We start from the raw sequence: 26,882 nt of genomic DNA, 5'->3' as shown, positions 1-26,882 counted from the left end.
TGGGACAATCCAGCTCTATTCAGAGAGACAGATATTTGTGGTTGTGTTTTTTAAAAACTGGGTGATCATTCAAAAATTACAACTGCCTGTGGTCTCTACGGACCTTAATTCTGCTGCCTCAGTCCGCATAATCTGCAGAATGGTACCCGACAGGTCTAGAATCAAGATCCTTTAGGGCAGGGGTTCTCAATCTTGGGTCCCCAGATGATGTTGGACTACAACTCCCACCATCCCTGGCCATTCTTGATTGTGGCTGCGGATGATGAGAGCAGTAGTCCAACACCACATGGAGGCTTTACACACAGGGCTTTTACATCAAATCTCCTCTAGAATGGAGTGTGCCAGTCCACATATTAGCTGCATTTACCCCCAAGTCCCTGTGGGCTATCAGGGACCAGTACCGTCAGGACTCTGTTTCCGCTCGAATTAAGGCTGTGCATTCTGGCTTAGCCCGAAGTATGTCCGGCTTTAAAAAATCCTCTAGTTTCAGCGGCTTTGGGGGCGGGGAAATCCGAGGCTTCTGCTATGCCCTGCCACTTCTCCCTTGATGTGTGGCATGGCCATGCCAGTAATTCGGCTTTTCTAAACTCAATGAAGGGGAGTTTACATAGGCTTTAGATATGCAGAATGGATGTAACCTGAGCCTTTTTGTCTGTGCTGATTCCATTAGCCTGAAATTTTCTTGACAGAGAGAATGTCCTGATCGGTGCTTTAAACTTCCCTGCCTCTTAAATCATCTGGGGTGTATGTGTGTGTGAGGGCGGGGGAGGGACATGAGATGATGAAGGCAGTCACTCACAAAGGCAAGGGTTAAGTGTTCTGCCATTTGATCCAGCGTTTGGCAACTTGTCATGCCTCCGTAGCTCAAACTAACAACAACAAAAAAGCTCTCTCGCCTCCTCCTCTCAGTGATGTGATTTGTGACTGGTTGGAGGAAAAACCAGGAGCAAGCCGGTGGGAATGCATGGGAAAAAAGATCGCCAGGGATTGTGGAGAGGAGACAATCCTATGTGAACTGTCCATTTCATCCCCCAAATTAAACATCTTGCAAATCTGAGAAGCAGATTCGCTCTTCAGATACCCTGCTGCATGAAGGCGTGTGTGAACAACTCCCTGGGGGCCCAAAGTTGAAAACTCCTGCTTTGGGGTAAAACTGCAGATTGTGCCGAAGCTCTTCCTTTAGAACTCCCATCATATTTTTCTTTTTCAAAAAGCAAGTTGCAGTGGGGGGCGAGATTTGAATCTGGGGAGGATTTTTAATTTAACCCTCCTGCGCTGACTCCCCAAATTAAAATCAACCTCCTCCAAAGTTTGCTACTAGATATAGCGAGGAGGGGGGACTGCGAGGGATACTTGAAGGGCTCCCGGTGGGCATGCCGAGCAGTCCTGCCCCCCACCCTGCAGCCACACTATTTGTTCCCCATTTGAGGATTGCTGGCTTGAAGCTCATGAGACCTCAGCGATCAGTCCCTCCTACCAATGAAGCCCTTCCTGCTCTGCTCCTGATCGGCTGGCTACCTACTGAAACTCTGTGTAACCCTCCTTTCATACTGACTGACAGGATTCATAAAACTAGCACAGAGTACTTCCAGTGAAATTAATGGGACAAGAAAACTTGTCCCATTAATTTCAATGGGAGTGCTCATGAGCATCTGGCTATAAGCCAACAACTAGAGAAGCCTGTCTCATAACCATAACATGAAAATTTGTGTACACCTCCCCCCCACCCCCCACCATGGGGTGCCTGTATTGAAAGTTTGTGACAGAAGGGGTAAAGTGTGCCGTTGAGTCGATGTCGACTCCTGGGGACCACAGAGCCCTGTGGTTGTCTCTGGTAGAATACAGGAGGGGCTTACCATTGCCTTCTCCCACACAGTACGAGATGATGCTTTTCAGCATCTTCCTCTCTCGCAGCTGCCCGATATAGGTGTTTCCCATAGTCTGGGAAACATACCAGCGGGGATTTGAACCAGCAACCTCTGGCTAGTCAAGTCATTTCCCCGCTATGCCATTAGGTGCCTGACAGAAGGGGTACACATGTTTAAAAAGGTTGGGGACCTCTGACTGGTAGCAGCTTCCCCTAGGTTTCGGGCTGGAGTCTTTCCCAGTGTTACCTAGAAAAGATGCCAGGGATTGAACCGGGGACCTTCTACATGGATAGCACTGAGCTACAGCTGTGGGTTCCCCCCTCCATGGCTAACAGCATCTCCAGGGAGAAGGAGGTTTGGAGCAGGGCTGAGTAATGGAAGGAAAGAACACCCGCCCACGCCATGCCTGCCTTGGCCCTGATCCAAACTGCCTCCCCCTACCCACCCAAGGCTGATTCTGGAAGGATGAAATTCTGTTGGGGTTCCCAAAAATGGAGCTCCAATATAACCTGCAGTTTGACTACAGAAGCCATTCTGTGCCAAGGCAGGCCAGACACAGCTCATTATCACAATTCTTTTTTTAATTCCTGCCAGATAGCATACCATTTTCGGAGGAGCGAGCACCAAGATGACGAATCTCACTTCGCAGGAGTTCTCCCCCCAGTTCTGGGGCCTTTCAAGCCGGCTGATGCAAACGTGGCGGCGCTGAAGGGATTTGATAGTGCAACTGTCAAACAAGAGAGGATTATTTCAGCAGAGCCAGCAATCTGTAACACACAGCAGACAGAGCCACCTTTGGAAAAGGAAAAAAGATTCTGCAAGGAATGGCCGAGAAAGACACATTTAAGGGCTAGTAGGAAACACTGTGGACTATTAGCTTGAGAACAAGAGGAGAGCTTCAAACGATGCATAAATGCAGTGCTATTATGCATCAAAGACAGCAGAGACCTCACAGAGAAGGAGCTGTGTGTACCATAGACTCCTTATGCTAACACAACCAAGACATTTACTTATTGATTTCATACATTTGTATACCATCCCAAACCTGCATCTCTAGGAGGCTGACAATAGTTACAACTTATTTAAAGCAGTTTAAAACAATTTCACATTAAAATCTATATCAAAGCTTGGGTGAACAAATGTGTTTTCAGCATCTCCTTATAAACTACCAGAGATGGGGAGACTCTTACTTCAGTGGGGAGTGTATTCGAAAGCCTCGGGACGGTAGTGGAGAAGGCCCATCCCTGAGTAACCACCAGACAAGCTGGTGGCAACCACAGGCTGACCTTCCCAGATGATCTCAATAGGCAGTGGGGCTCATAACAAAGAAGGCAACCTCTTAAAGTCAACAAAAGAACTGGTTCCCCCTTTGGGTAACTACTAGTACACTCAAAGTCAAACTGAACATGTTGTCAAATGAATTTTTGCCTTTCCATATTTTTAAAAACACATCCCCCACCACCACCATGCACCCCACACTACAGTCTGAGAAGACTTTCTCCCCCCTCACTATGAGCTCCAGATGAACTGCCAGCGTGGTGTAGTGGTTAGAGTGCCGGACTAGGACCGGGGAGACCCGAGTTCAAATCCCCATTCAGCCATAAAAAAACTAGCTGGGTGACTCTGGGCCAGTCACTTCTCTCTCAGCCTAACCTACTTCACAGGGTTGTTGTGAGGAGAAACTCAAGTATGTAGTACACCGCTCTGGGCTCCTTGGAGGAAGCGCGGGATATAAATGTAAAAACAAACAAACATGGGGCTGGGGGTAGGTTCTGCTACATGATGGTCCCAATTTAGATCAGGGCCTCCCCTGGGCCTATTTTTTTTTTAAAGGAAAGGGCAAAGACATGCTTGACTTCAGGCCTAGTTTGATCCTCAGACACCAGTGTGGGAATATTTCAATCCCAAACCCTTAGTATCACACTCAGCAGTTGCTAGAAGTTAGCAAAAACTTTTTCCAAGGGAGACTCTAGTATGAACCTGGCAATTCACATGAAGATTTGACAGGTCAGATTTGGGCTGAACAGAGACTGGGAGCGACTCCAAGCTCATGATGGATGGAATATCCTTGTCTCTCTTTAGTATGCATTAACATCTGTCTGCCTTGCTTTGCCCATTCCATACTAGTTGGAAGTGGGTCAGAGCCACACAGACGGGATCTTTTATGCTTCGGATCCGATCTTGTGGGCATTTGTGTTCGACATAAGTCGGGACATACTGGGTCTTCTAGCAGCCTCACATTATTATTAGGAATATTTATACACCACTTTTAAATAAAAGTTCTCAAAGCAGTTTACTACCTATGCAAGACTGAACAGAGTCAATTCCCCCCCCCCCACTAAATATGGAGGAGTCACCACTTTCCAAAGGTGCTTTTGGCACAGTTAGCGGGGTAATTCCCAAACCATATGCCAGGAGAGGGCCTGATGATGGTTCTCTGTCCTGAAAAGGTTCACTATTTAATAAGAAACAGAAGGGATACACTTGTAACTGATGTGGAGGGATAGTAGCTGGGCTGAATAGGGACAGTTGCTCTGCCCTAGCTAAACATGATTGTCGTAAATCCGTTGGCACGGCTGACCCGACAAGATTTAGGATCCCTCCAGCTCCACTTCTGTGAGTCAAGATAGAAACCCTGTAGATAAGGGTAGCAGCTTAGCTGCACGGATGAAAGCAAAGAATGACTCTCAAAGATAAAGCAGTATAAGCAAAACTAAGTCCCTCGAGACTAAACTAGGTATCCCCCTCTACGATAACTGAGCAATAACTGGAACAAAAGAGAACAGGAAGGAACAGAACAAGGACAGGCTGGAACAAGAAAGGTTGAACAATTAAAGTACGAGGAACACTGTCTGCAGAAGGCAACGTTGCTGACAGTCCTGTCCCAGGAACAGCGTCTGCTTGATATAGGGCTCGAGATAACCGGCAGCCAATCAGGCTGTCCTGACTCAGCATTTCTATTGCCTCTCCTATGAGATCTTGCACCTGCGTGTCTCCCACTGAGCCTTTCTCTTGAGACGTCTTCTTAACACAGGTGAAATTCCAGCTTCCTCCAGATCAGTCTCCTCAGCCCTCATCTCTGCCAGCTGTCCAGATTCCCCTGTTGGCTGCCGCTCCAGGTCAGCTTCAGAGTCTGTTCTCACAGCCAAGTCCTCCTGCTGTGCCTCTGACTCTTCTGACTCAGAGGTCTGGGACATGACAATGGCAGAGCCACCACATGCCTCTGCGCCCAGTTAGCAAGGGGTCATCTCTGCTCTCCCCATCCCCCAGAACTAATCTGCAAAACCGCTCCTGTCTGTGGCTTCCGGCGGCATCTGGGGGGCCACTGTGCGAAACAGGATGCTGGACTAGATGGGCCTCCTTCTTATGTTCTTACCGCGAAACCTCCTGGTTCCCTGGACTGCTGCCTCTCCATCCTTTTGCCCTGCTGGTGACTAACTTGTCACCTTAAGTGGCACAGCAGGGAAATGCTTGACTAACAAGCAGAAGGTTGCCAGTTCAGATCCCCTCTGGTACTATAATGGGCAGCAGCGATATAGGGAGATGCTGAAAGGCATCTCCTCATACTGTGCGGGAGGTGGCCATGGTCAACCCCCTCCTGTATTCTACCAAAGACAACCACAGGGCTCTGCGGGCGCCAGGAGTCGAAACTGACTTGATGGCACACTTTACCTTTACCATACTTTAAACTTAAGGATACCTTAATTCTATAATAAAAATTAATAAAATAATTTTATTATTTTCAATTTATGCTTTATTAATTAATTAATAAAAATTAATTCTAGAGACTCAGTTTAAAAATGTGACAGGTAAAAGTGCTAAAGAAAAGACGAAAGTGAAGAGAAGCTCCAATTCCCTATGTTTCCTCCAATTCCTCAATATTTAGGGTTAGATTTTTCAAGGTTTTAATTACAGTCTGAGCATCTGAGTAAGAAAAATCCTGGACTACTTGATTCTTAGAATTATGCATTAATTCTCAGTAATTAATGAATTATGTTTAAGTGCCAAGCACCTACCTATCGCATTGAGGAAAGATGTGAATCCTAGTCGCTACTATTAAACTGAGAAGCCAGGCTTGAAGACATACAATTCTAAGATATTACCTCAAAAAGTTAAAAAAAAACTTTTTAAACTTTTTTAAAAACCCATCACGGCAAGAGGCAAGCACAGTCACTTGCAAGACTGTTTCCCAAAGTAAGCACCTGCCAACCAAATAATGGTCACTGCTTATAGCAGCTGGACGGAGCCTTTAGACACAAGCTCGCTCTTCCTTTGCTCTGCACACATTTTTCTTTATCGCTTAACATCGTAAACATCCTGAATGGGAAGCCCAGAACAACCTTCCCTAAAACTTGGACACAGCCTCCTCTGCTGCAAAGCTGAATCAATTCCTTCCCCACAGGCGCCATTAATCAGCACGTAAGTAAATCCATATGGGACTTTCAAATGGTGAATGGGCCCTTTTGATCGACACCTTGATAACTAAGTTGCTCAATTTATGCAAAAGATAAAAGTCTGGGAAGCAAACCAAAGAAACTGTTAGACTAGCTCGTTCCCATTATGCTGCAAGAGTGGTTTAAGTTTCTGAGACACGAACAAGATTTCTCTCTCTCACATATCCAGTCTTTCTTGAACTCTTTCTTCTTGGATTTTCTAACTGGCCCTGTTTGGAGATACTCCAAACCTACCCGAGTGTGGATATCTACTTACCAATGGTAATGAAAATACACAAGAGTGCATCCCACACGATTAGTGCCCCCTTCGTCCTTGACCAGACACCACTGAGGCTTGTGGTGTTACAGGTTCACTCTCAACCTGGAAGCTGCAAAAGATTCTCTACCACTCCCAGAATCATTCTTGATGAAAGCAAACTTCCTGGAACTAAGAAGCAAATTCATGGTTTTGATTTTTAATTGAAAGTGCTTCAGAATCTTGAAATGCATCCAGAATATAGGTGCTTTGGACTTGCTGAAAAGTATAAAGAAGTCCAAAACGCTGACACCAGGCTATTGTCCAAGATAGGGCCAGAGTTCTGTACTCTTATCTGATCTGCATTGATGACCTATTTCTCAAATTTGAGTTCAAATCCAAGGTGCTATTCTCAGTGCTAAAGCTGTAAACAGTTTGGGATATAGGTACATTAAGTGCTGCTTCCTCCAATATGTCCCTCCTTGTAATCTACACAATTTATGGACTTCTCCCATTTTTCTAGAAGACATCACCCAAACGGGCCCTAAATGCAGCACCTCAGGAGGCTGTCAAAGACACTACTATAACCTTTAAGACTTTTATTTCATATTTCAACCTTCTCCCAGCTGCATCAAAACCTTGACCTCTGAACTTTCCTCACAGCCAAGAGATGCCCAAGTGAGATTTCCAGGTTTTCCTTCAGTTAGAAGGCCTTTTTAATTACTCCCAGCCAAGCCGCTGTATTACTGTGAAAACCTGGAAAGCTTCTTGGCGGAGAACTGCCTCAAGTCACTTGGGCATCTCTTGGCTGCGAGGAAAGTTCAGAAGTCAAGATTGTCCATGCAGCTGGGAGAGGGTTGAAATATGAGATAATCAGCAAGTGACAACTGATTGGAGCATTTAAGTCTTGCATTACAGGCCTCTGAACATGAGGAACACACAGAACAGTTGGATGATATTTTTAGTTCCATCCTGCTTAAAAATTGGAAATAAAACCACAACATTTTTTGAATGTGTGAAGGAATGAGCACAAACCTCTTCTCCATTGGAAATATGTATAGAATATTGGCTGGTCTCTGTGCGGGATCAAAAGTCTATTCTGGTTTCGCATTTGGTGTAGCATTTTGATGAAACCAAATTTAATCAAAAATTAGTTGATTTTTTTTTGGCGGCGGGGGGGAGATTTTTAAAAATGGAGGGAATGTTTTGTCTGTTCTGATTGGCTGGGCTGAGGAACTGATAGGCCAGAGAAACTGTATATATTGGGAGTTTTTAGATAGGGAGGTCAGAGTTCTGGAAGGAGAAGACAAGAGAATCTGCTGGAGCAAGTCAGAGCTGGAGGTTGCAGGAGGAGGAAGAGAGTCTGGAAGTCTGTTAGAGTGAATCCAGTGCATCCATGCAGAGAGTGAGCAGCCAGCAAGAAGAGAAGCCTTCTAGCTGAAATAACAGGAAGAAAAGGAAGAGCCAGGCTAGACTGAGCTCCAGACCTGTGCCGTAAACAGAACAAAGCGTCTGCCCAGCAAGCCCGGAGCTGAGAAGAAAGCAAGCACAAAAGGACTCTGAGTAGGGACCAGTATAGAACCAGGTAGTGATTATGTTTCTCTAGCTTTTTATTTTCCCTGACCTGCTCTGTAAGTAACTGTTTAGAATTTGTAGGTTTCTTTCCTGTAAAAGTGTTTTAATTGAACAAATTTTCTCCTAAAAGTAAACTTCCTTGTTATAAAAAAAAATTAGAAGCTTGTTGATTTGTCTCCACCCCATGCCTTTCCATACTACTGAGGTTTGGTTTTGGGTTTTTTGCAATTTCTGATAAGGACTGTTGTGGTGCAGCAGGGAAATGCTTGACTAACAAGCAGAAGGTTGCCGGTTCGAAGCCCCGCTGGTACTATATCGGGCAGCAGCGATATAGAAAGATGCTGAAATGCGTCATCTCATACTATGTGGGAGGAGGCAATGGTAAACCCCTCCTGTATTCTACCAAAGACAACCACAGGGCTCTGTGGGCACCAGGAGTCGAAATCGACTCGAGAGTACACTTTACCTTTAGTGGACCCAGCCATACCAAAAGTCTACTTGATGGCAGTGGTAAAAAGGTCAGGAGGAATAGAGGGCTGTTCCTCCACAGAATGGCATTTAAAAAAACACAACAATGCATAATTGACTGCCCTGAGCCATTTTTGGAAAGGCAGTATAAAAATTGAATGGGTAAAGAGATGAATTAGAGAGTGCCTTCTTCTGCATGGTCCCCACTGCACGTTAAGGTCATCTGAGGAGGTCCGTCTCCAGTTACCACCGGTTCGTCTGGTGCGACTCAGGCGGGCCTTCTCTGTAGCTGCTCCTGGGCTGTGGAATGCACTCCCAGCAGAAATCCGTAATTCAAGATCATTACTGTCTTTCAGGAGAGCCCTTAAAACCTATCTGTTTGGTCTGGCCTTCCAGGGTTTTAAATGATTGAAAAATTGTTTTAAATGCTTGCCCTGGTTCTCTAGGGTTTTTTAGCTGTTAAATTGTTTAATTGGTTTTATTCGGTTTTTATAGTTTTGGTTTTAACTGTTAAATGGTTTTAATTGTTTTTACCTTGTTGTAAACCGCCCTGAGCCACTTTGGAAGGGTGGTATATAAATCGAACAAACAAACAAACAATTGGGGAATTGCTCCGTGTTTTAACAAGGAACAATAATTATCTTTTGTCATAGCAACAAAACTGGAATGCACACAACCTCTAACCTAACCCCAAATGCTAACAAATAATGATGTGATCATAACAAAACACTATCCACAATTTATGAGAATCAAATTTACATTATTCATTGCTCACATTTGTATTCTGTCTGTAATTTAAGGGGTTCCAGGTGGAGACAGTTGATAGAGAAATCTTTACCAGCTGGTTGTGATGTAATGGGAAATCCTCCTCTGATTGAGGGTCAAGGCAAGGGCCATTTGATCAGCCAAATCATGCTGAACATGCAACAACAAAATAAATGTTGGTGGTATGTGGAGAAAGAATGGAAGGTCAACATTTTGCAGTGAGCATCATGGCCAAGTGAGAATTTGAACCCAGGTCCACCAGTCAAAATCCTGAATTTCCCCCCAATACATCTGGGGTTGGTAATCTTAAGCCTCTGGCAAAAACCAAAACAAAAGGCTCCCAGAAGTCTTAGGAACTACCAGCATAGTTAGGCAGAGTCAGCCACAAAATGGGGGGTTGAGGAAGTGGAGCCTATTGCAAGGAGGCAGCTTGTATAAAAGTTATGTTGACAGAATAAAGGGATCTCACTACAACGACAAATATTTATACACCACTTTTCTACAAAAAGTTCTCAAAGCGGTTTACACAGGGGAAAAAAACTAATGAATCGAGTTGCTCCTTAACATCAAAACCCCTGATTTCCTGGAAAATTTTGTTGCATGACAGGAGGGGAACAAGAAGAACTGCTTTGTAGGAGAAGGAACTGAAGAGATATTCACAAGACAAAAGCAAAAGCAACCCTGAGCACCCAAAGAGGGGTTTTAAAATGGCACAGCCACACCTCCACTCAACCAGCCAGATTCGCAGAATTGCCTGGAAGGGAAGGGAGAGAGAAGCAAGCAAACCTGCTTGCAGAGCTACATCAACTAGACCTGGGAGCGACCCAATATCCATTCCAGCAATACACTACACTGTCTTATGAATCCCAAAAGCAGCATGGCCTCTTTGGTTTGTGATGAGGGGCCTGGAGCACCTTCCTTAGGAGGCATCTGGGGCTTTAAAGTCTGGAAAAGAGGAGACATGATAGAGGTCTATAAAATCATGCATGGTGTGGAGAAAGTGGATAGAGAGAAATCTATCCCCCCCCCCGCCCCGTCCCCCAACAGGGTTCATCCCATGGAACCGATGTTCAGGACATTTAGGACCAACAGAAGGAGATACTTTTTACAGTGTGTAATAGTTCTATGGAATTCTCTGCCATGGGAGGTGGTGATGATGACCACCAGCTTTAAAAGAGGCTTTAAGAGGGGTTCAGATAAATTCATAGCGGAGAGGTCTATCAATGGCTAATAGTCAGAGAGCTATAGGCCAGCTCCAGCCTCAAAGGCAGGATGCCTCTGAGTACCAGTTGCAGGGGAGCAACAGCAGGAGAGAGGGCACGCCCCTTTCAGCTCCTGCCTGTGGGCTTCCCAGAGGCATCTGGTGGGAAAACAGGATGCTGAACTAGATGCTGAAGCCCTTGGGCTTGATCCAGCAGCACTGTTCTTATGACATAACTCAAGCTATTTTGAGACATCACATAAGAACAGCCCTGCTGGATCAGGCCCACTTAGTCCAGCATTCTGCTTTGCACAGTGGCCAACCAGATGCCTCTAGGAAGCCCACGGGCAATAGCTGAGGGCATGCCCTCTCTCTTGCTCCCCTGAAACTGATATTTAGAGGCATCGTGCCTCTGAGGCTGGAGGTGGCCTACAGCCCTCAGACCAGTAGCCATTGATAGACCTCTCCGCTATGAATTTATCTGAACCCCTCTTAATATCATCCACGCTCTTGGCTGTCACCACATCTTATGGCAGAGAATCCCATAGGTTAATTATGAATTGTGTGAAAAAGTACTTCCTTTGTTGGTCCTAAATTTCTTGGCAATCACTTTCATAGGATGATCCCTGGTTCTTGTGTTATGAGAGAGAGAGAGAGAGAGAGATTTCTCTCTATCCACTTTCTCCACACCATGCATGATTTTATAGACCTCTATCATGTCTCCCCTCAGTAGTTTTTTTTATAAACTAAAAAGCCCCAGATGTGTAGAATTATGCTAGCTTTGTAGCCTTGCCTCGTTAGAAAGATGCTTCATGCCCCTGATCATCTTGCTTGGCCTCTTCTGCACTTTTTCCAGGTCTACAATGTCCTCCTTAAGGTATAGTGACCAGACAGTAGTACAAATAAATTAGGGAGAACCTTCTGTTAATATTATCTAACTGGAACAAATAGATGCTGACCTTGGCTCTGGGACCCTCCTCAATGGCACAGCCTTGCCAAGAGGTTGGCATCAGCCAGCCTACCACTCTGAGAGCCAAAGTCCAGCTAGGAGGGAGATGATGAACAAGAAGAGGAAAGATGAACAAGAAGAGGAAAACAACATCCCAGAGAGAAAATGCCTACAGCTAACAGCCAAAAATTCTGATTTAATACTCAGATCGAGAGTGAAAGTTTCCTAGTGAGACCACCTCTACAAAGCCACCTAATGGTGCAGCGGGGAAACGACTTGCCTAGCGAGCAAGAGGTTGCCGGTTTGAATCACCCTGATGTGTTTTCAAGACTATGAGAAGCACCTATATTTGGCAGCAGCAATATAGGAAGGTGCTGAAAGACACCTTCTCACACTGCATGGGAGGAGGCAATTTTAACCCCCTCCTGTATTCTACCCAAGAAAACCACAGGGCTCTGTGGTTGCCAGGAGAACACTGACTGGAGGGCACAACTTTACCTTTACCACCTCTACAAGAGGAGGCAACAATGAAAGACTGATGCAATTCATTATCCTGCCAAAATGTCATCAGAATGCATATCAATACAAAAAGAACAATTATTTAAAATGGGGGCGGTGGGTGGACTTCCTTGTGTTGAGGGGCAAAACGGACGACTGCTTGGTTCTTAGCCAATGATCCACAGATTATTCTCTCTCTCTCTCTCTCTCTCTCTCTCTCTCTCTCTCACTCACACACACACACACACACACACACACACACACACTCACTCTCTAACATAAGAACAGCCCTGCTGGATCAGGCCCAAGGAGGCCCATCTAGTCCAGCATCCTGTTTCACACAGTGGCCCACCAGATGCCTCTGAGAAGCCCCCCGAGGCAAGAGGTGAGGGCATGCCCTCTCTCCAGCTGTTACTCCCTCACAACTGGTACTCTGAGGCATCTTGCCTCTGAGTCTGGATGTGGTCTATAGCCCTCCGACTAGCAGCCGTTGATAGACCTCTCCTCCATGAAGTTATCCAAACCAAGTTATTTTCTAACAAGGCAGCAAAGGAACAGAAATAACTCCTTTCTCCAAGATTTACATGTAAGGCGTGCTACAATATGGGATGTGCTGTAATACTTATTACATATAATGATCAGAGGTCCAATACTCAGATTATATAGGATCCTTGTGTGGATTTTAACTGTGTGTGCTTTGGGAGCCAATCTTGGTTGAAAAGGGGGAGTATAAAAATAAATACTATGAATATTTATATACTGCTTTTCAACTAAAGTTCTTAAAGCAGTAGAAAAATCAATCAATTAAAAAAAATCAAAGTTGGTTCCCTGTCCCCAAAGGGTTCAGAGTCTAAAAAGAAACACACAAGCAACAGCCACTGGAGAAACACTGTACTGGGGCATATGAAATATGTACATGAATTTCCTGGGAGCAACATTAGCAGTGCTCAAAGCCCATATGAAATCCCTGCTGAGTTTGATCATATTCATCCTTCTTTGGAACATTTTCAACTCAAGGGGCAAAAGAGGTTAAAAAAAGACACACACATACACGAATAGTATCATTTCAGGATACAACTTTGCATTAATTGTGGCTTTTGAGCATCTTAGCTGAAAAGGCTTCTTCCTTTAAAAATTTCACACCATAAATGACCTGGATTCTTCACAGCAGTTCAAGCCCCCAAACACCAAAATGACCTACAGACCAGGCAGAAAATTACTTTGAAAGCACTTGCAGAAATATTGCCGTGCTTCTTAGCACACTGAGGGCCAAAGCGGAGGTGGGAAATGGTGTCATATGAAGATGAATCGCTATTAAAGCCAAACAGCCATTTGACAGCTTCAAAAAAGAAAGAAAGAAAAAGGAAATCTCTGTTGCTCTGCAAAGCTCATTTGACTGCCGGCTTAGTTTCGTATTCTGAAATGAAACCTGTTGTCTGGGTGTCAATGATCAAGCAGGTTTCCCACGAGGACAACTTTATTTGTAGATTAGAGTAATTAGCTAATGTGTGGCATCACTGCCCACATTTAGCTCGCTGAAGGCTATTTTTGCTTCTGCTCGAACAGCTATGCAACTTTATCAAATTAAATGAAGATTTCTCTCTCTCCATACGCCTAATAACTGGAACAGAAGGAGACAGCTCCTTCATCACATCGCTTGACTTTTGGCAAATGCAGGCGGCAGGATTGTCTGAAAATAACCCACTTGCAAGCACAGCTCTGATCCCCACTATTAGCCTATTTCTAGGGCGGGCAACATATGGACTGCAATATGGTGGAAAACACACCTTGCAAGCAAGTAAGTCTGCTGGCATGGTCTGCTCAGTGGAAACCTGTTTTATGTAGTGCCCAAATGTCATTTCTCTGGGCCCAGTACAAGCAGATGCCTCTTTGGTTTTGCAAAAATTGGAGGACTGATGGGTGCCCATTAGCTTATTTAGGTTCTTTTGTTTAAACTCCATACACTGCTGGATGCCTGGTTTGTATTTATTGCTCAACATGGCAGTTGGGCACACATGCATTTTTATGACACACATCCCAAATGCCCTTTAGACTCTAGGAGTCTAAAGGAGAAGAGCTGGTCTTGTGGTAGCAAGCATGACTTGTCCCCGTAGCTAAGCAGGGTCCACCCTGGTTGCATATGAATGGGAGACTACATGTGTGATCACTGTAAGATATTCTCAGGGGATGGAGCCACTCTGGGAAGAGCAGAGGGTTTCAAGTTCCCTCCATGGCAGCACCTCCAAGATAGGGCTGAGAGAGACTCCTGCCTGCAACCTTGGAGAAGCTGCTGCCAGTCTGTGAAGACAATACTGAGCTAGGTAGACCAATGGTCTGACTCATTATATGGCAGTTTCCTATGTTCTTAAGCTAAGGCACCAGCAAGCCTCACAAGGTCTTGACTCTCCATGCAGATGCAGGGAAACAAGTTGGCATGCGCTTCTTCCAACGTGATCTACAGTTTAGCTTCAATCCTTCCCTTTTAGTAATGGGCTTCCAGTCCAAATTGGGACCCAAGAAAGAAGTCTTCTGCTCTACCGCTATGCTTGACTGCTGTGTTTCTGGGGTCTCTGAAAGCTTAACGTCTTAAGGGATGTACGTTTTGGGCAGTATAAAAATATGTGATAAACAAACATACATACATACATGAGGATTCCTAGAATCTCAGCTTTGTATATCTAGTCTCAAACCCCAGCAGTGCATGCTACAAAAGCATGGCCCTTAAGGGTTGTCCAACCCTTAAGTCACCAATTTTTAAAGGAAGAATTATGCATAGCATAATCTTCATTCGAGCCCATTGCAGCCAGTACAGCTGACCATGTACCAAGTGATTAACAGCTATGTGAGGTGCTGGTTAGCTATTTTAAAAAGTCGCCAACCTCAGTCAAATGAAGCTGAGAGTCCACTGGTCCATCTCAGCAGTCATCTAGCTCCAGGGTTTCGGGAAGAAGTTTTCCCCAGGCCTAACTGGAGATCCCTACTCAGGGATTGAACCCAAGATCTTCAGCATGCAAAACACAACAACTGGGCTACTACAGTTCCTCCCTTCTTCAGCAGACATCTGCTCTCCTGAAAAGTTATGATAAAGCCATTGCAGCAAACAGACAGGACCAAGTTAAAGGTCATGGGGATTATTCTTACATCCGTACATATTCTTGAGGCCTATATTTCTCTGAACGATAAAACATGTTTTCTGGGCTGCCAACACAGAACCTAGAGCATCAAGCTAACACGAGTTGAGCCTGGAGAAGAGGCAGCCAAGGAGAGATACGGTCACCGTCTTCAAATATCTGAAGGGCTGCCAGGTAGGAGGAAGAGTGGGCTTGTTCTCTGTTGATCCCGAGGGCAGGACCAGAACCAAGGGGTTGAAATGACAAGAAAGAAGATTCAGGCTGAGCATCAGGAGGGACTTCCTAACTGTAAGAGCTGTTTAGCAGTGGAACTGTCTGCCTCATGCAGTGGTGGGCTCTTCTTCACTGGTGGTTTCCAAACAGAGCCTGGATGGCCATCTGTCGGGGGTGCTGTGGTAGTTTCTTGCATTGAGCAGGCCCCTTCCAACTCTAAAATTCTATGACCCAGGCTGGGGTCAGCAGACAAATCTGCATGATTTCAGAACAGACAGGGGTAAGCTGCAGCATCTGACAATTAAGAATAGTCCCCCAGTGCTGATCATGTCGAACCCCATGGTAGTTCAAACCAGGCTGTTGTCACCAAGCTATGGAAGAAGAAGAGCACCCAGTTGCCTTCTTGAGATTCAGCACACGACATCCAACTATCGTCAGGGCTTCTGGATCAACACGAATCCTGCACGGCCTCAGCAGAATGAGCTGATCAGCCCTACTTCACATACACTCACGCAGGAGCCTTCTAATATTCTGAGCAAGCAGTTTCTGTGGAAGCCTGAGGGATTTTTTTTAAAAGAGACAATCCCGGGAGCTGTCAAGATGAGAACTGCAGACTAAAAAACCCGTTGCTCCCAATTCAATAAATCACTAAGCACCCAGGATGGAAATTTCTCCATGCATGGAATTACAAACTCTCACATCAATCAAACTGACACACTTTGGAAAGGAGAAAGGAAAGGCCTCTCCTGAAATGGTACTACTAATACAAATCTCACTTTTCAACAGAAGTTTCCAAAGCGGTTTACATAGAAAAATAAATAAATAAGATGGTTCCCTGTCCCCAAAGGGTTCATAGTCTAAAAAGAAACATGAGGTAGACACAGGAGGGATGCTATGCTGGGGCTAGATAGGGTCAGTTGCTCTCCCCCTGCTAGATATAAGAGAATCACAACTTTAGCAAGGTGCCTCTTTGCTCAGCAGGGGATTAAGCCACAAGCTTTTTGCTGCTAAATTTTCCCCGGAATCTATCCCAAGGCTGACTGTACAATGAGATTGATTCAAACAAATTATTTCATTCTTCTCATTAACTGAATGTGATTTAGCTGGCTTTGAACTGGTGAGAATTCTCTCAACAGGGAAAGCAGAGCACATTAATGGCATTACAACACAGCATTTGCTTCACAGAGTCAATAGTACTGAACAACTGTTCACTGTGAATGACAAATCCATCAATGCAAATTAGAAATATGGACATTAGCATAAAAAGGGTGGATGGCGCTTCAGTTCAATTCAGTTTAGACGGAGCATTTGAAGTGTGTTCCAAACAAGAAAAGTCTCTCTTATCCAGTCAAGAAAAACACATCTTCATTAAATATCTCCAGAAATATCCTGAAAGGTAACATCGGAACCCTTCCACACAATGCCCTCGCTTGGGGGATCCCAACCTTGGTCCCCAGATGTTTTTTTTAACTACAACTCCCATCATCCCTGGACACAATGCTCAAAGGATCCCAATCAACCATGCTTTGGCCAGTGTGGCTGGGGAAGATGAGAGTTGTTCTTCAATAACACGTGGGGGGTCTCAAGGTTGGGAACCCCTGCCCTAGTTGAATTTCTGCAAGCCACGTCATGGAGAAGAATCCAAGAGTAGACTTCTCTGGCATGTTTTCAAAGATTTTTACCATTCCGTTCATCTTAATGCCAACAATTGTTATGCAATAATTCAGTGGAACATTTTGAGCGAGGGAGTGTATACATCTTAAACTGAGAGTTTGCCAAAGAGAGACACAGCTAAACTGAAATCATCTACATTAGCAAGTCAGTTTCTGAATGTATCATGAAGATTGTTCTCCAAAGAAATCTGTGTCAGCTGTAGCATTTCACAGATGGAAGAATAGCTCTGGGGCAGAGCAGAATTTCTCTGCTTCGGCAGGGGATACTAATGGAGCAATTCGGTGAGATCTGAAAAAGGTTTCCCTTTTGTGTGGTTTTTGTCTTTCGTTTTGCAACAGAAATCCTCCTCCTTGCATTTGTTTTCTAATCAATTAATACAATCCTCTCACTAGGCACAGCACTGGCCTTTTTCAATCTTAATCTTTGCTCTGTTGACAACAGAGATGGAAAACAAAGGCACTTTTAAACAGGGCAGATCAATGTCCCTTCAAAGTACTGCTTGCAGGAGAGACAAGGGATGATGCTTTGTGCAAGACCAATGGCTCAAACACACACATTTTAGACTTGTCCTCCTATTTGCGATGTCTTAAATAAAGACTGGTTGTATTTAATTCTGACAAATTCTGAGTGCCTAGCATTTTTGCCTTTTATGCCCTGTATTTATAACTTTTAAGACAAAATTACACATTGTCTGAAAACCACTGGGCTATTAAAAGCTTTTCTAAACTCTGGAATAAGATACAATCAAATAGCTTGGTAATAGTCACTACGGCAATTAACTCATCCGCTTCTGTCCAAAATAAACCACACATATTCATTCTATTAAAATCAGGCACACAAAAGGATGGGAGACAATGAAGAAAGTGGCTCACAGCACTTGTTATCAGACATCTTTGGGTAGAAACTTATTTCTTGGACTCAGCTGACAATAGAAGGAGGCATCTGAATGTGTGTACCTAAGCCTAGGGACCAGGGATAGACTGGGACTTCTGCTGGTGAACCAATGACCCCATTGCCCAGTGGAGTCCCTAACTGAGCTGATGGACCTGGTTGCTGAGTTGACATTGGAGTGGCCCAGGTTGTTAGTGGTGGGGGACTTTAACGTTCATTTTGGGACTGGGTTGTCGGGAGCGGCTCAAGAGTTCATGATGCCTGTGGGCCTATCCCAATTGGTCTCTGGTCTGACACATGATGTGTGTCCAGTCACATGATGTGTGACCACTCACACACTCGATTTGGTCTTTTGCTCTGATCAGGGTGGTGTTCCGTGGGTGGGGACTCCTGTCATCTCCCCATTGTCATGGATGGATCACCATCTGGTTGAGGGAGAACTTACAGCCACGACCCACCTCTGCAGGGATGAAGGACCTATTAGATCGGTCCACCCGAGGAGGTTACTGGATCGAATAGGGTTCCAAGAAGCCTTGGAAGGGCTTAGGGGGTTGGCTCTGCTAATGAATCTGTCGATGCTCTGGTACAAAGATGGAATAATGAACTCACTAGAGCGGTAGACACAATTGCTCCCAAGCCTCCTCTCCAACTTGCTTTAAAGACAGCCCCGTGGTATTCGGATGAGTTACGGGAGCTGAAGCAGCAAGGTAGATGATTAGAGCACAAGTGGAGGAAGACTCGGTGCAAGATTGATCAGGCACAACACAGAGCACATTTGAAGACTTACGCTCTGGCAGTGTGGGTAGCAAAGAAGCAGTTCTTTTCCGCCCTCATTGCTTCTGCAAATTCATGTCCTCCAGCTGAGTTGTCTAGGGTTGTGAGGGGGCTAATATGTTCCCACTCCCCCTTGAATTTAAACTAGGAACCATCCGTCACTCACTGTGACATTTTAAATGACCTTTTTGTGGATAAAATCGCCCATATCCGGGCCGAGCTGGATTCCACAGTTACTCCAAATTTGGCCCGATGGTCATGACAATAAAAGCAACTCTGAAAGGTGAAAGTATTACAATGCCATCACCTATTTTCCATCTCTAGGGGTGGAGACCTTTGCAAAAATCACAATGAGCATCATTTCCCCAGATGGTACTGACCACCCCAGCTGGCTCATGGGCTGACTGAGCTGGTCTTGTGGTTGCAAGCATGATTTGTCCCCTTAGCTAAGCAGGGTCTGCACTGGTTGCATATGAATGGGAGACTAGAAGTGTGAGCACTGTCAGATATTCCCTTCAGGGGATGGAGCCGCTCTGAGAAGAGCATCTAGGTTCCAAGTTCCCTCCCTGGCAGCATCTCCAAGATAGGGGTGAGAGAGATTCCTGCCTGCAACCTTGGAGAAGCTGCTGCCAGTCTGTGAAGACAATACTGAGCTAGACGGACAAATGGTCTGATTCAGTATATGACAGCTTCCTATGTTCCTATGACTGCTCTCTGGCTGAAGTCCTTGGAGTCCATCCTTCCTGCCAACAGCAAGCTAGCCACGATCCTATTCAATGTGATTTGTCCAGAACCCTTCTTCTTTTTGGACCACCAGCCTAGATGCATCACAAAAACCAAATTATATTTTGCTTAAAAAAATCTTTGCCTGGGAGGGCTTGAAAGGTTAGAGATTTCCTGGGCAACTAGAACTTGCTTAATAAAATATCACATTTACAGAGTATTTCTTTTTAATACCAGGAAAGGGATTCATACGCAAACAACATCTAATTAATTTTCCAATGATAACTTTTGCCAATACTGGCATGCTGCAGGTATACAAAAACTGAGAAAAGTCATAAAATGACGACACATATATATACACTGAATTTTTCTGGCTTCTTGTCCAACTATAAAAACTCTTAATACCAGCTAATGTACAGAATTTGTGAATTGAAACAAATAAGTGTTATACTCTTCTGCACAGAGTGACAGCACAGTCATGCTGGTCACCTCCAGGCCTGACAATGCCCTCTATGTGGGGCTACCTTTGTACATAATCCAAAAACTGCAATTGGTGCAGAATGCTGCTGCCAGGTTGGTCTCCGGGTTGTCCTGAAGAAGCTGTATCACTCCTGTTTTGAAAGAACTACACTGGCCGACAACAGGTTTCCGGGCAAAATACAAAGTGTATTACCTATTACCTATAAACAGCTTGGGACCAAGGTATTTAAGAGAATGCCTTCTTCATTATGAACCCTCCCGCCTATTAAGATCATTAGGGGAGGTTTGTCTGAGGGTGCCACGGGCTCATCTGGCGGTGACTCAGAGGCAAGCCTTCTCTGTAGTTGCCCCGCTGGGCGACAGAACACACTTCCTGCTGAGATTAGAGCCGCTCCTGGCCTGATGGCTCTTAGGAAACAGCTGAGGACATCTCTTCGGCCAAGCTTCTTAGCTGAAGTTGTAACTGAAGTTTCTTAGTTGAATTTTATTGATCGTTTTAACTTCAAATTGTACAGGTGAAACTCAGAAAATTAGAATATCGTGCAAAAGTCAATTAATTTCAGTAATGCAAATTAAAAGGTGAAACTGATATATGAGACAGACGCATTACATGTAAAGCGAGATAAGTCAAGCCTTAATTTGTTATAATTGTGATGATCATGGCGTACAGCTCATGAAAACCCCAAATCCACAATCTCAGAAAATTAGAATATTACATGGAACCAAGAAGACAAGGATTGAAGAATAGAACAATATCGGACCTCTGAAAAGTATAAGCATGCATATGTATTCAGTACTTGGTTTGGGCCCCTTTTGCAGCAATTACTGCCTCAATGCGGCGTGGCATGGATGCTATCAGCCTGTGGCACTGATGAGGTATTATGGAAGACCAGGATGCTTCATTAGCGGCCTTCAGCTCTTCTGCATTGTTTGGTCTCATGTCTCTCATCCTTCTCTTGGCAATGCCCCATAGATTCTCTATGGGGTCAGGTCAGGCGAGTTTGCTGGCCAATCAAGCACAGTACACTGTATACTTTTCAGAGGTCCGATATTGTTCTATTCTTCAATCCTTGTCTTCTTGGTTCCATGTAATATTCTAATTTTCTGGGATTGTGGATTTGGGGTTTTCATGAGCTGTACGCCATGATCATCACAATTATAACAAATTAAGGCTTGACTTATCTCGCTTTGCATGTAATGCGTCTGTCTCATATATCAGTTTCACCTTTTAATTTGCATTACTGAAATTAATGGACTTTTGCACGATATTCTAATTTTCCGAGTTTCACCTGTATATATGTTTTAACTTTGTTACATTTTTGTTTTGTTGTTAACTGCCTAGAGACTTTGATATCCAGAGGTATATAAATGCGTGAAATAAATAAAGTTTGATTACAGTCAGGAGATGCTACAAGTGCTGTACTTAACTGCATCAAGGACCACTCTGGTGAAAAGGAACCTCATGCCCAGTTCTTGAGGCTCTTTAATCCAGGACTGCCCAACCTTGGGTCCCAAGATGACGTTGAACTACAACTCTCATCATCCTCTGTCGCCATTGGCCATGGTGGCTAGAAATTATGGGAGTTGGGTCCGCAGTAGGTTACAGTCCCTACACACATCTTTCCCATCATCTGCAAAACTAGGATTGGATGGACAATGCTCCTCCTAGAACTCTCAGCTCAATGTTTGGATGAGGTGTGTCTGTCTCTCTGTGTGTGTGTGTGTGTGTGTGTGTGTGTGTGTGTGTGTGTGTGTAAGTAACAAAAAGAGGGTACCCCTCCTTGTTTCATAGCTCTGCCAGTCGCTACCAGCCATGACTTTCTCCCCAACAATCCCCCCTCCAACTCATGTTACACAACACGGCATAACTTCGTTTTGAGCAGGCTCTGTGGGAGCTAGGACAGCTGCTATCTCCCCTCAGCCCCGCACAGAACCTCCCCACTGGAACAACACTATGCAGTGATGTAGTGCCGCTTGGAAGGAGTATTTTTGTGGGGGGTGGCCACTAGTCAGGAGGAAGAGCAGCACTGAGTTGTATGGCTAGGAAGACTGCCCAAAGAGCCGTTGCCTCCCATTTTCACCATCCCGTCAGATAGGATGGTGAACCACGCCCACCCACCCCAGTCATTTTCACCACCTATGAATGGTGGAAATGGGGAATGGGCATTTTGGTCCAGCCCTTAAGAAAATTCTGTCTATGGGAGCGGGGAAGAGAGAAAAAGGATAAGAAGAGGGAGGAGAGCTGGTCTTGTGGTAGCAAGCATGACTTGTCCCCTTAGCTAAGCAGGGTCTGCCCTGGTTGCATGTGAAGGGTAGACTTGATGTGCGAGCACTGCAAGATATTCCCCTCAGGGGATGAAGCTGCTCTGGGAAGAGCAGAAGGTTCCAAGTTCCCTCTCTGGCAGCATCTCCAAGATAGGGCTGAGAGAGATTCCTGCCTGCAACCTTGGAGAAGCTGCTGCCAGTCTGTGAAGACAATACTGAGCTAGATAGACCAATGGTCTGACTCAGTATATGGTAGTTTCCTATGTTCCTAAGAGCTAAGAAAAAGAACAACAAGAGCTGAGGAGGGATTACTCCTGCAGATGGTATAGAACAAGAGGGCACACAAAGATAATTCATGCCCTGCCCTTCCTCCAGTGAGGCTCAGACTGGCATACAGGGCCTTCCCCTCTCCCTTTTCTCTACAAAACCAGCCTCTGAGGCAGAGAGATTATGCCTGGTCCATGGTCACTCAGGAGCTTCATGGCTGAGGGGGATTCTGAACTCGGGTCTTCCTGGGCCAAGTCCAATACTCTAATTCAGGGGTGGGCAAACTTGGGCCTCCAGCTGTGCTTGAACTGCAACTCTCATCATCCCCAGCGACAATAGTTGTGGTTGCAGAAGATGGGAATTGCAGTTCAACAACTGCTGGAGGATTAAGTTTGCCCACCCCTGCTCGAATTACTACTACACCAGGCTGACTTCCAGAGCAGCTCATTCAGGATATGTTCTAGGATTGGGGTGCAACCACATCTGGTGGGAAACCCAAGCTGCTGGATTCCTAAGTGGGCCAAGTCTTTTCAGTCATCATGTAAAAATACTGACCATTGCTGAGCTAGCATGATGCACCAGCACACAGAAACAGTGCAATGGTGCAAAGAAAGGGACATCTGCCCCAGGTTGGAGCTGGAGCTGGTGGAAGAACTTGTCAAGTTGCACAACCTTATACTCTTGGATTCATACAAGTATAAAAACACGAGCAGCTGCGCAACAGCATGGAGCACCACAACACAACTTCATGGAGGTCTGCAGACTTCTGAAATGCAGGCAACGTCTCTTGCTGTGCTGGCACACGACTGGTCTGGCTGTCAGCCACCACGTTTAAGTGGCTATTAAATAGTGCCCTATTATTTCATACCGGTGCCTTCCCCTGAGAAAATGTCCTTGTGTGTGCAGAAAGCAGGACGCAGCTCTCCCTCAGTATCAGCAGCTCTCCCTCAGATAAAAGCTACATAATCCATAATTGAATCAAAAAATACATTTTAAAATTTAATGTGTAATTTATGTGTTTTATCTATTATGATTTTATCTGGTTATGAATTTTAAATGTGTTTAATGTTTTTAATTCTGTACATCACTTAAGAGATTTTTATACTAGATGGTATATAAATTCAATAAACAACCACCACCACCACCAACAACAACAACAACAGGCAGCATGATTTGGACAAAGATGTCCTGGTGGGTTTAACTAGATAGAAAAAAAAGTACTTACATGATACAAAGCCAGGACTGCTGATACTGTACCCCTGTGACTGTCGCTGTGACTCCCTGAATTGTATCCGACAAGAGGTGAACTGCAAAAAGAGGGACAGAGATGCATTTGAAATATTTTCAAGAGCTATCACATATGGAAGTGAAATATTTTCAAGAGCTATCACATATGGAAGTGCACCTTCATTCACCCACAGTTGGCCTGGTAGCCATTACCTAAGCTTTTTAACGTGGGAGATATATAGAGACAGAGATAGAGATATATAGATATAGATATATATATAGTGGCTGCAATCAATGAGGCCTTAGCTTTGAAATACCTCGTGCAGCCTTAAAAGTGTGAAGTTCCAGCCCCTCACTCAAGGGGGGGGGAAATGGTGACCGTTAGTGTGTTGAAGACGATCTGACAATAGGCCACCTCCAGCCTCAAAGGCAGGATGCCTCTGAGTACCAGCTGCAGGGGAGTAACAGCAGGAGAGAGGGCATGCCCTCAACTCCTGCCTGTGACTTCCAGCAGCATCTGGTGGGCCACTGTGCAAAACAGGATGCTGGACTAGATGGGCCTCCTTGGGCCTGATCCAGGAGGGCTGTTCTTATATTTCCCAGCTGAGGGTTTTTCTTTTTGGACAGGATTCAGTTAGTCTCTCTGCTTGCTCAGATTCTGCAACTTCAGGCTCAACTGACCAAGAATGTCTACAAACCACAAGCATTCACAGATTTCAGGAAGATGTGAGATGCTGGAGGAGACAGGGAGAGCGCACAGAAGGTGCTGGGGGCTGATTCAGTTATAAAATAAGCTTAGCAACTCTCAATATTATATTTGGGGGGAGGGAGGTGGATATCTCACAAAGAAAAGGTGAAGGAATATATACCACCGAACTGTGGGCAGGGAACCACCCCTTTGGAATGACTTCCCTAATTAGAAACATAGGAAGCTGCCATACACTGAGTCAGACCATTGGTCCATCTAGCTCAGCATTGTCTTCACAGACTGGTAGCGGCTTCTCCAAGATTGCAGGCAAGAGCCTCTCTCAGCCCAATCTTGGAGATGCTGCCAGGGAGGGAACTTGGAGCCTTCTGCATGCCGGCATGCAGGATCTCTTCCCAGAGTTGCCCCATCCCTTAAGGGGAATATCTTACAGTGCTCACACATGTAGTCTCCCATTCAAATGCCAACCGGGGTTGACCATGTTTAGCAAAGGGGACAAGTCATGCTTGAGACTACAAGACCTGCTCTCCTTCTCATAGACCAAACGCAGCAAGGAAGCAAAGGGCTTTTTCCACTTAAGCTTCATGTTTCCCTCAGAATCAGTGAGAAATGCTGTCCTGTCCAGCTCTCATAGTGAAGCAAGGGCCCAGGTAAGAGCAGATCCCTCTGTCGGTCACTTAAATGCAAGAACTTCATCAGAAAGCGCTTGCCAGGAGAGAAAACTCTAGGTCGTTCTGTACCTCACCAATTTTGTTCACAGGGTGAAGTATGCCTACAAGGGAGGAGAGCTGGTCATGTGGTAGCAAGCATGACTTGTCCCCACAGCTAAGCAGGGTCTGCCCTGGTTGCATTTGAGTGGGAGACCACATGTGAGCACTGCAAGATATTCCCCTGAGGGAATGAGGCCGCTCTGGGAAGAGCATCAGTATGCTTGCATGCAGAAAGTCCCAAGTTCCCTCCAGAGAGGGCTGAGAAGATTCCTGCCTGTAACTTTGGAGAAGCTGCTGCCAGTCTCTGTAGACAATATTCAGTATATGCCAGCTTCCTATGTTACACACTTGGCAGCAGGTGTTAGAGCTTTCAGCCTAGACAGAAGGGAAGAACACACACATCTCTTACCATTCCCTTCTCTGGGAGCCCCTGAATCGGTGAATAAAGTGCTCATGATTTTGTCGAAGTTGCAGCTTGGCTCCGCATTGTCGGAGTCTTCTGCGAAGTGTTTCAACATCTCCCGCAAGACGTCGTCCAGAGAGGTTGCCGTCTCATCCAGGATGATGCTGGCTCTGGCTAGGAACCCATCAAGGTCACGGTGTGCTCTGACTTCCTCCTCAAAGTTCTTTAATTTTAGATACTGCAATTAAACAAAGGGGAACAAGAAGCCACCTCTTAAGAAAGCTTCCAGAAGGTCTGCCTGAACTATGCAAGCCAACAAAAATGTGGTTTCAACACCCAACGCAAGTGCTAACATTATGCAATAAGAATTATTTTGACATGGCAAATGTTTCTTCGCTTTCTGGAATCCAAGCTGTTCCGTTTGGGTGGAAGTCCATTTCCAGCACTCCAGAGCCTGCTTCACACACACATGCTTCAAACTCTCTCACTCAGTAACTGATGACTGGTTGCTAAATGTGTGAACAGACACCATGACTCTGGGCCAGTCACTTCTCTCTCAGCCTAACCTACTTCATAGGGTTGTTGTGAGGAGAAACTCAAGTATGTAGTACACTGGTCTGGGCTCCTTGGAGGAAGAGCGGGATATAAATGTAACAACAACAACAATAATACCACCCCCCAGTGAGGCACTACCTTGGCGTGGTTGTGGGGCTTGCATGCTCTGAGGAAGGTGAGAGCTATGCCAGAGGTCCAACCATTCTGGACAGGGCTCGCCAGAGGAGCCAGACAAAGAATGCCTCTCCCATCAACAATATGGTGAGACGTAACATTAATAAATCTATACCGGATTGGTCGTTGCCCGGGTCAACAAGGACCGCGCCAGGTGCTGGAGTCCCTGGACATCTGGTGGCAAGTGGGCAACAGGACTCAGGATCTTCAGTTGAGCAACCAGGGCTGGAGACTGCAAGGTTACTGGAAGAAACGTCGCTTAACCGGAAAAAAAAATACAAAAAATGCCAACAAGGAAATAATGATCTGCTATTACAAGTCTAGTCCAACTAGAAGAGGTTATTTAAAAAGAACGTACCAAATTTGGAAAGAGAAGCATCCAGATACAGAAATAACAGAACAAAGGCTAGCAGACCAGAGAAGATACATAATAAGAAATAAAGTATTCACAGGAGTTGAGCTGGAAGAACTGCAAAGAGCAACACAGGCTCAAGATATGGAAGAAGAATTACCACCAATTGAAGAAGTTGCTCAGGCGCAGATGGAGGAGGTGTTGGAAACAGAGGATGCCACTGTTGCTGAACTGTTTCAAAATCAAAACCAGGCAACCACCCCTTTGCCTTCACCTCAAAAACCCAAATGCTGTTTAACAGAAAAGCAACAAGAACTAAAGCAA

At 45.2% G+C, this 26,882-nt stretch overlaps 1 protein-coding gene across 8 annotated transcripts in view; it reads right to left on the bottom strand.

The window, feature by feature from the left end:
* Positions 1-26,882, bottom strand: part of SLC4A11 (solute carrier family 4 member 11) — a 265,118-nt gene that overhangs the window by 61,964 nt on the left and 176,272 nt on the right. For all 8 annotated transcript variants that reach the window (XM_053256951.1, XM_053256953.1, XM_053256952.1 and 5 more), the window contains exons 5-7: positions 25,484-25,715; positions 23,657-23,738; positions 2,472-2,595 (exon numbers count right to left, since the gene is read on the bottom strand). In XM_053256951.1, coding sequence (XP_053112926.1) covers positions 2,472-2,595; positions 23,657-23,738; positions 25,484-25,715 — 438 coding nt within the window. The remainder of the gene's footprint in view (positions 1-2,471; positions 2,596-23,656; positions 23,739-25,483; positions 25,716-26,882) is intronic.

This window comes from Hemicordylus capensis, chromosome 5 (assembly GCF_027244095.1).
Source record: "Hemicordylus capensis ecotype Gifberg chromosome 5, rHemCap1.1.pri, whole genome shotgun sequence".
NCBI classification, from domain to species: domain Eukaryota; kingdom Metazoa; phylum Chordata; class Lepidosauria; order Squamata; family Cordylidae; genus Hemicordylus; species Hemicordylus capensis.
This window is presented reverse-complemented; position numbering and strand designations above follow the sequence as displayed.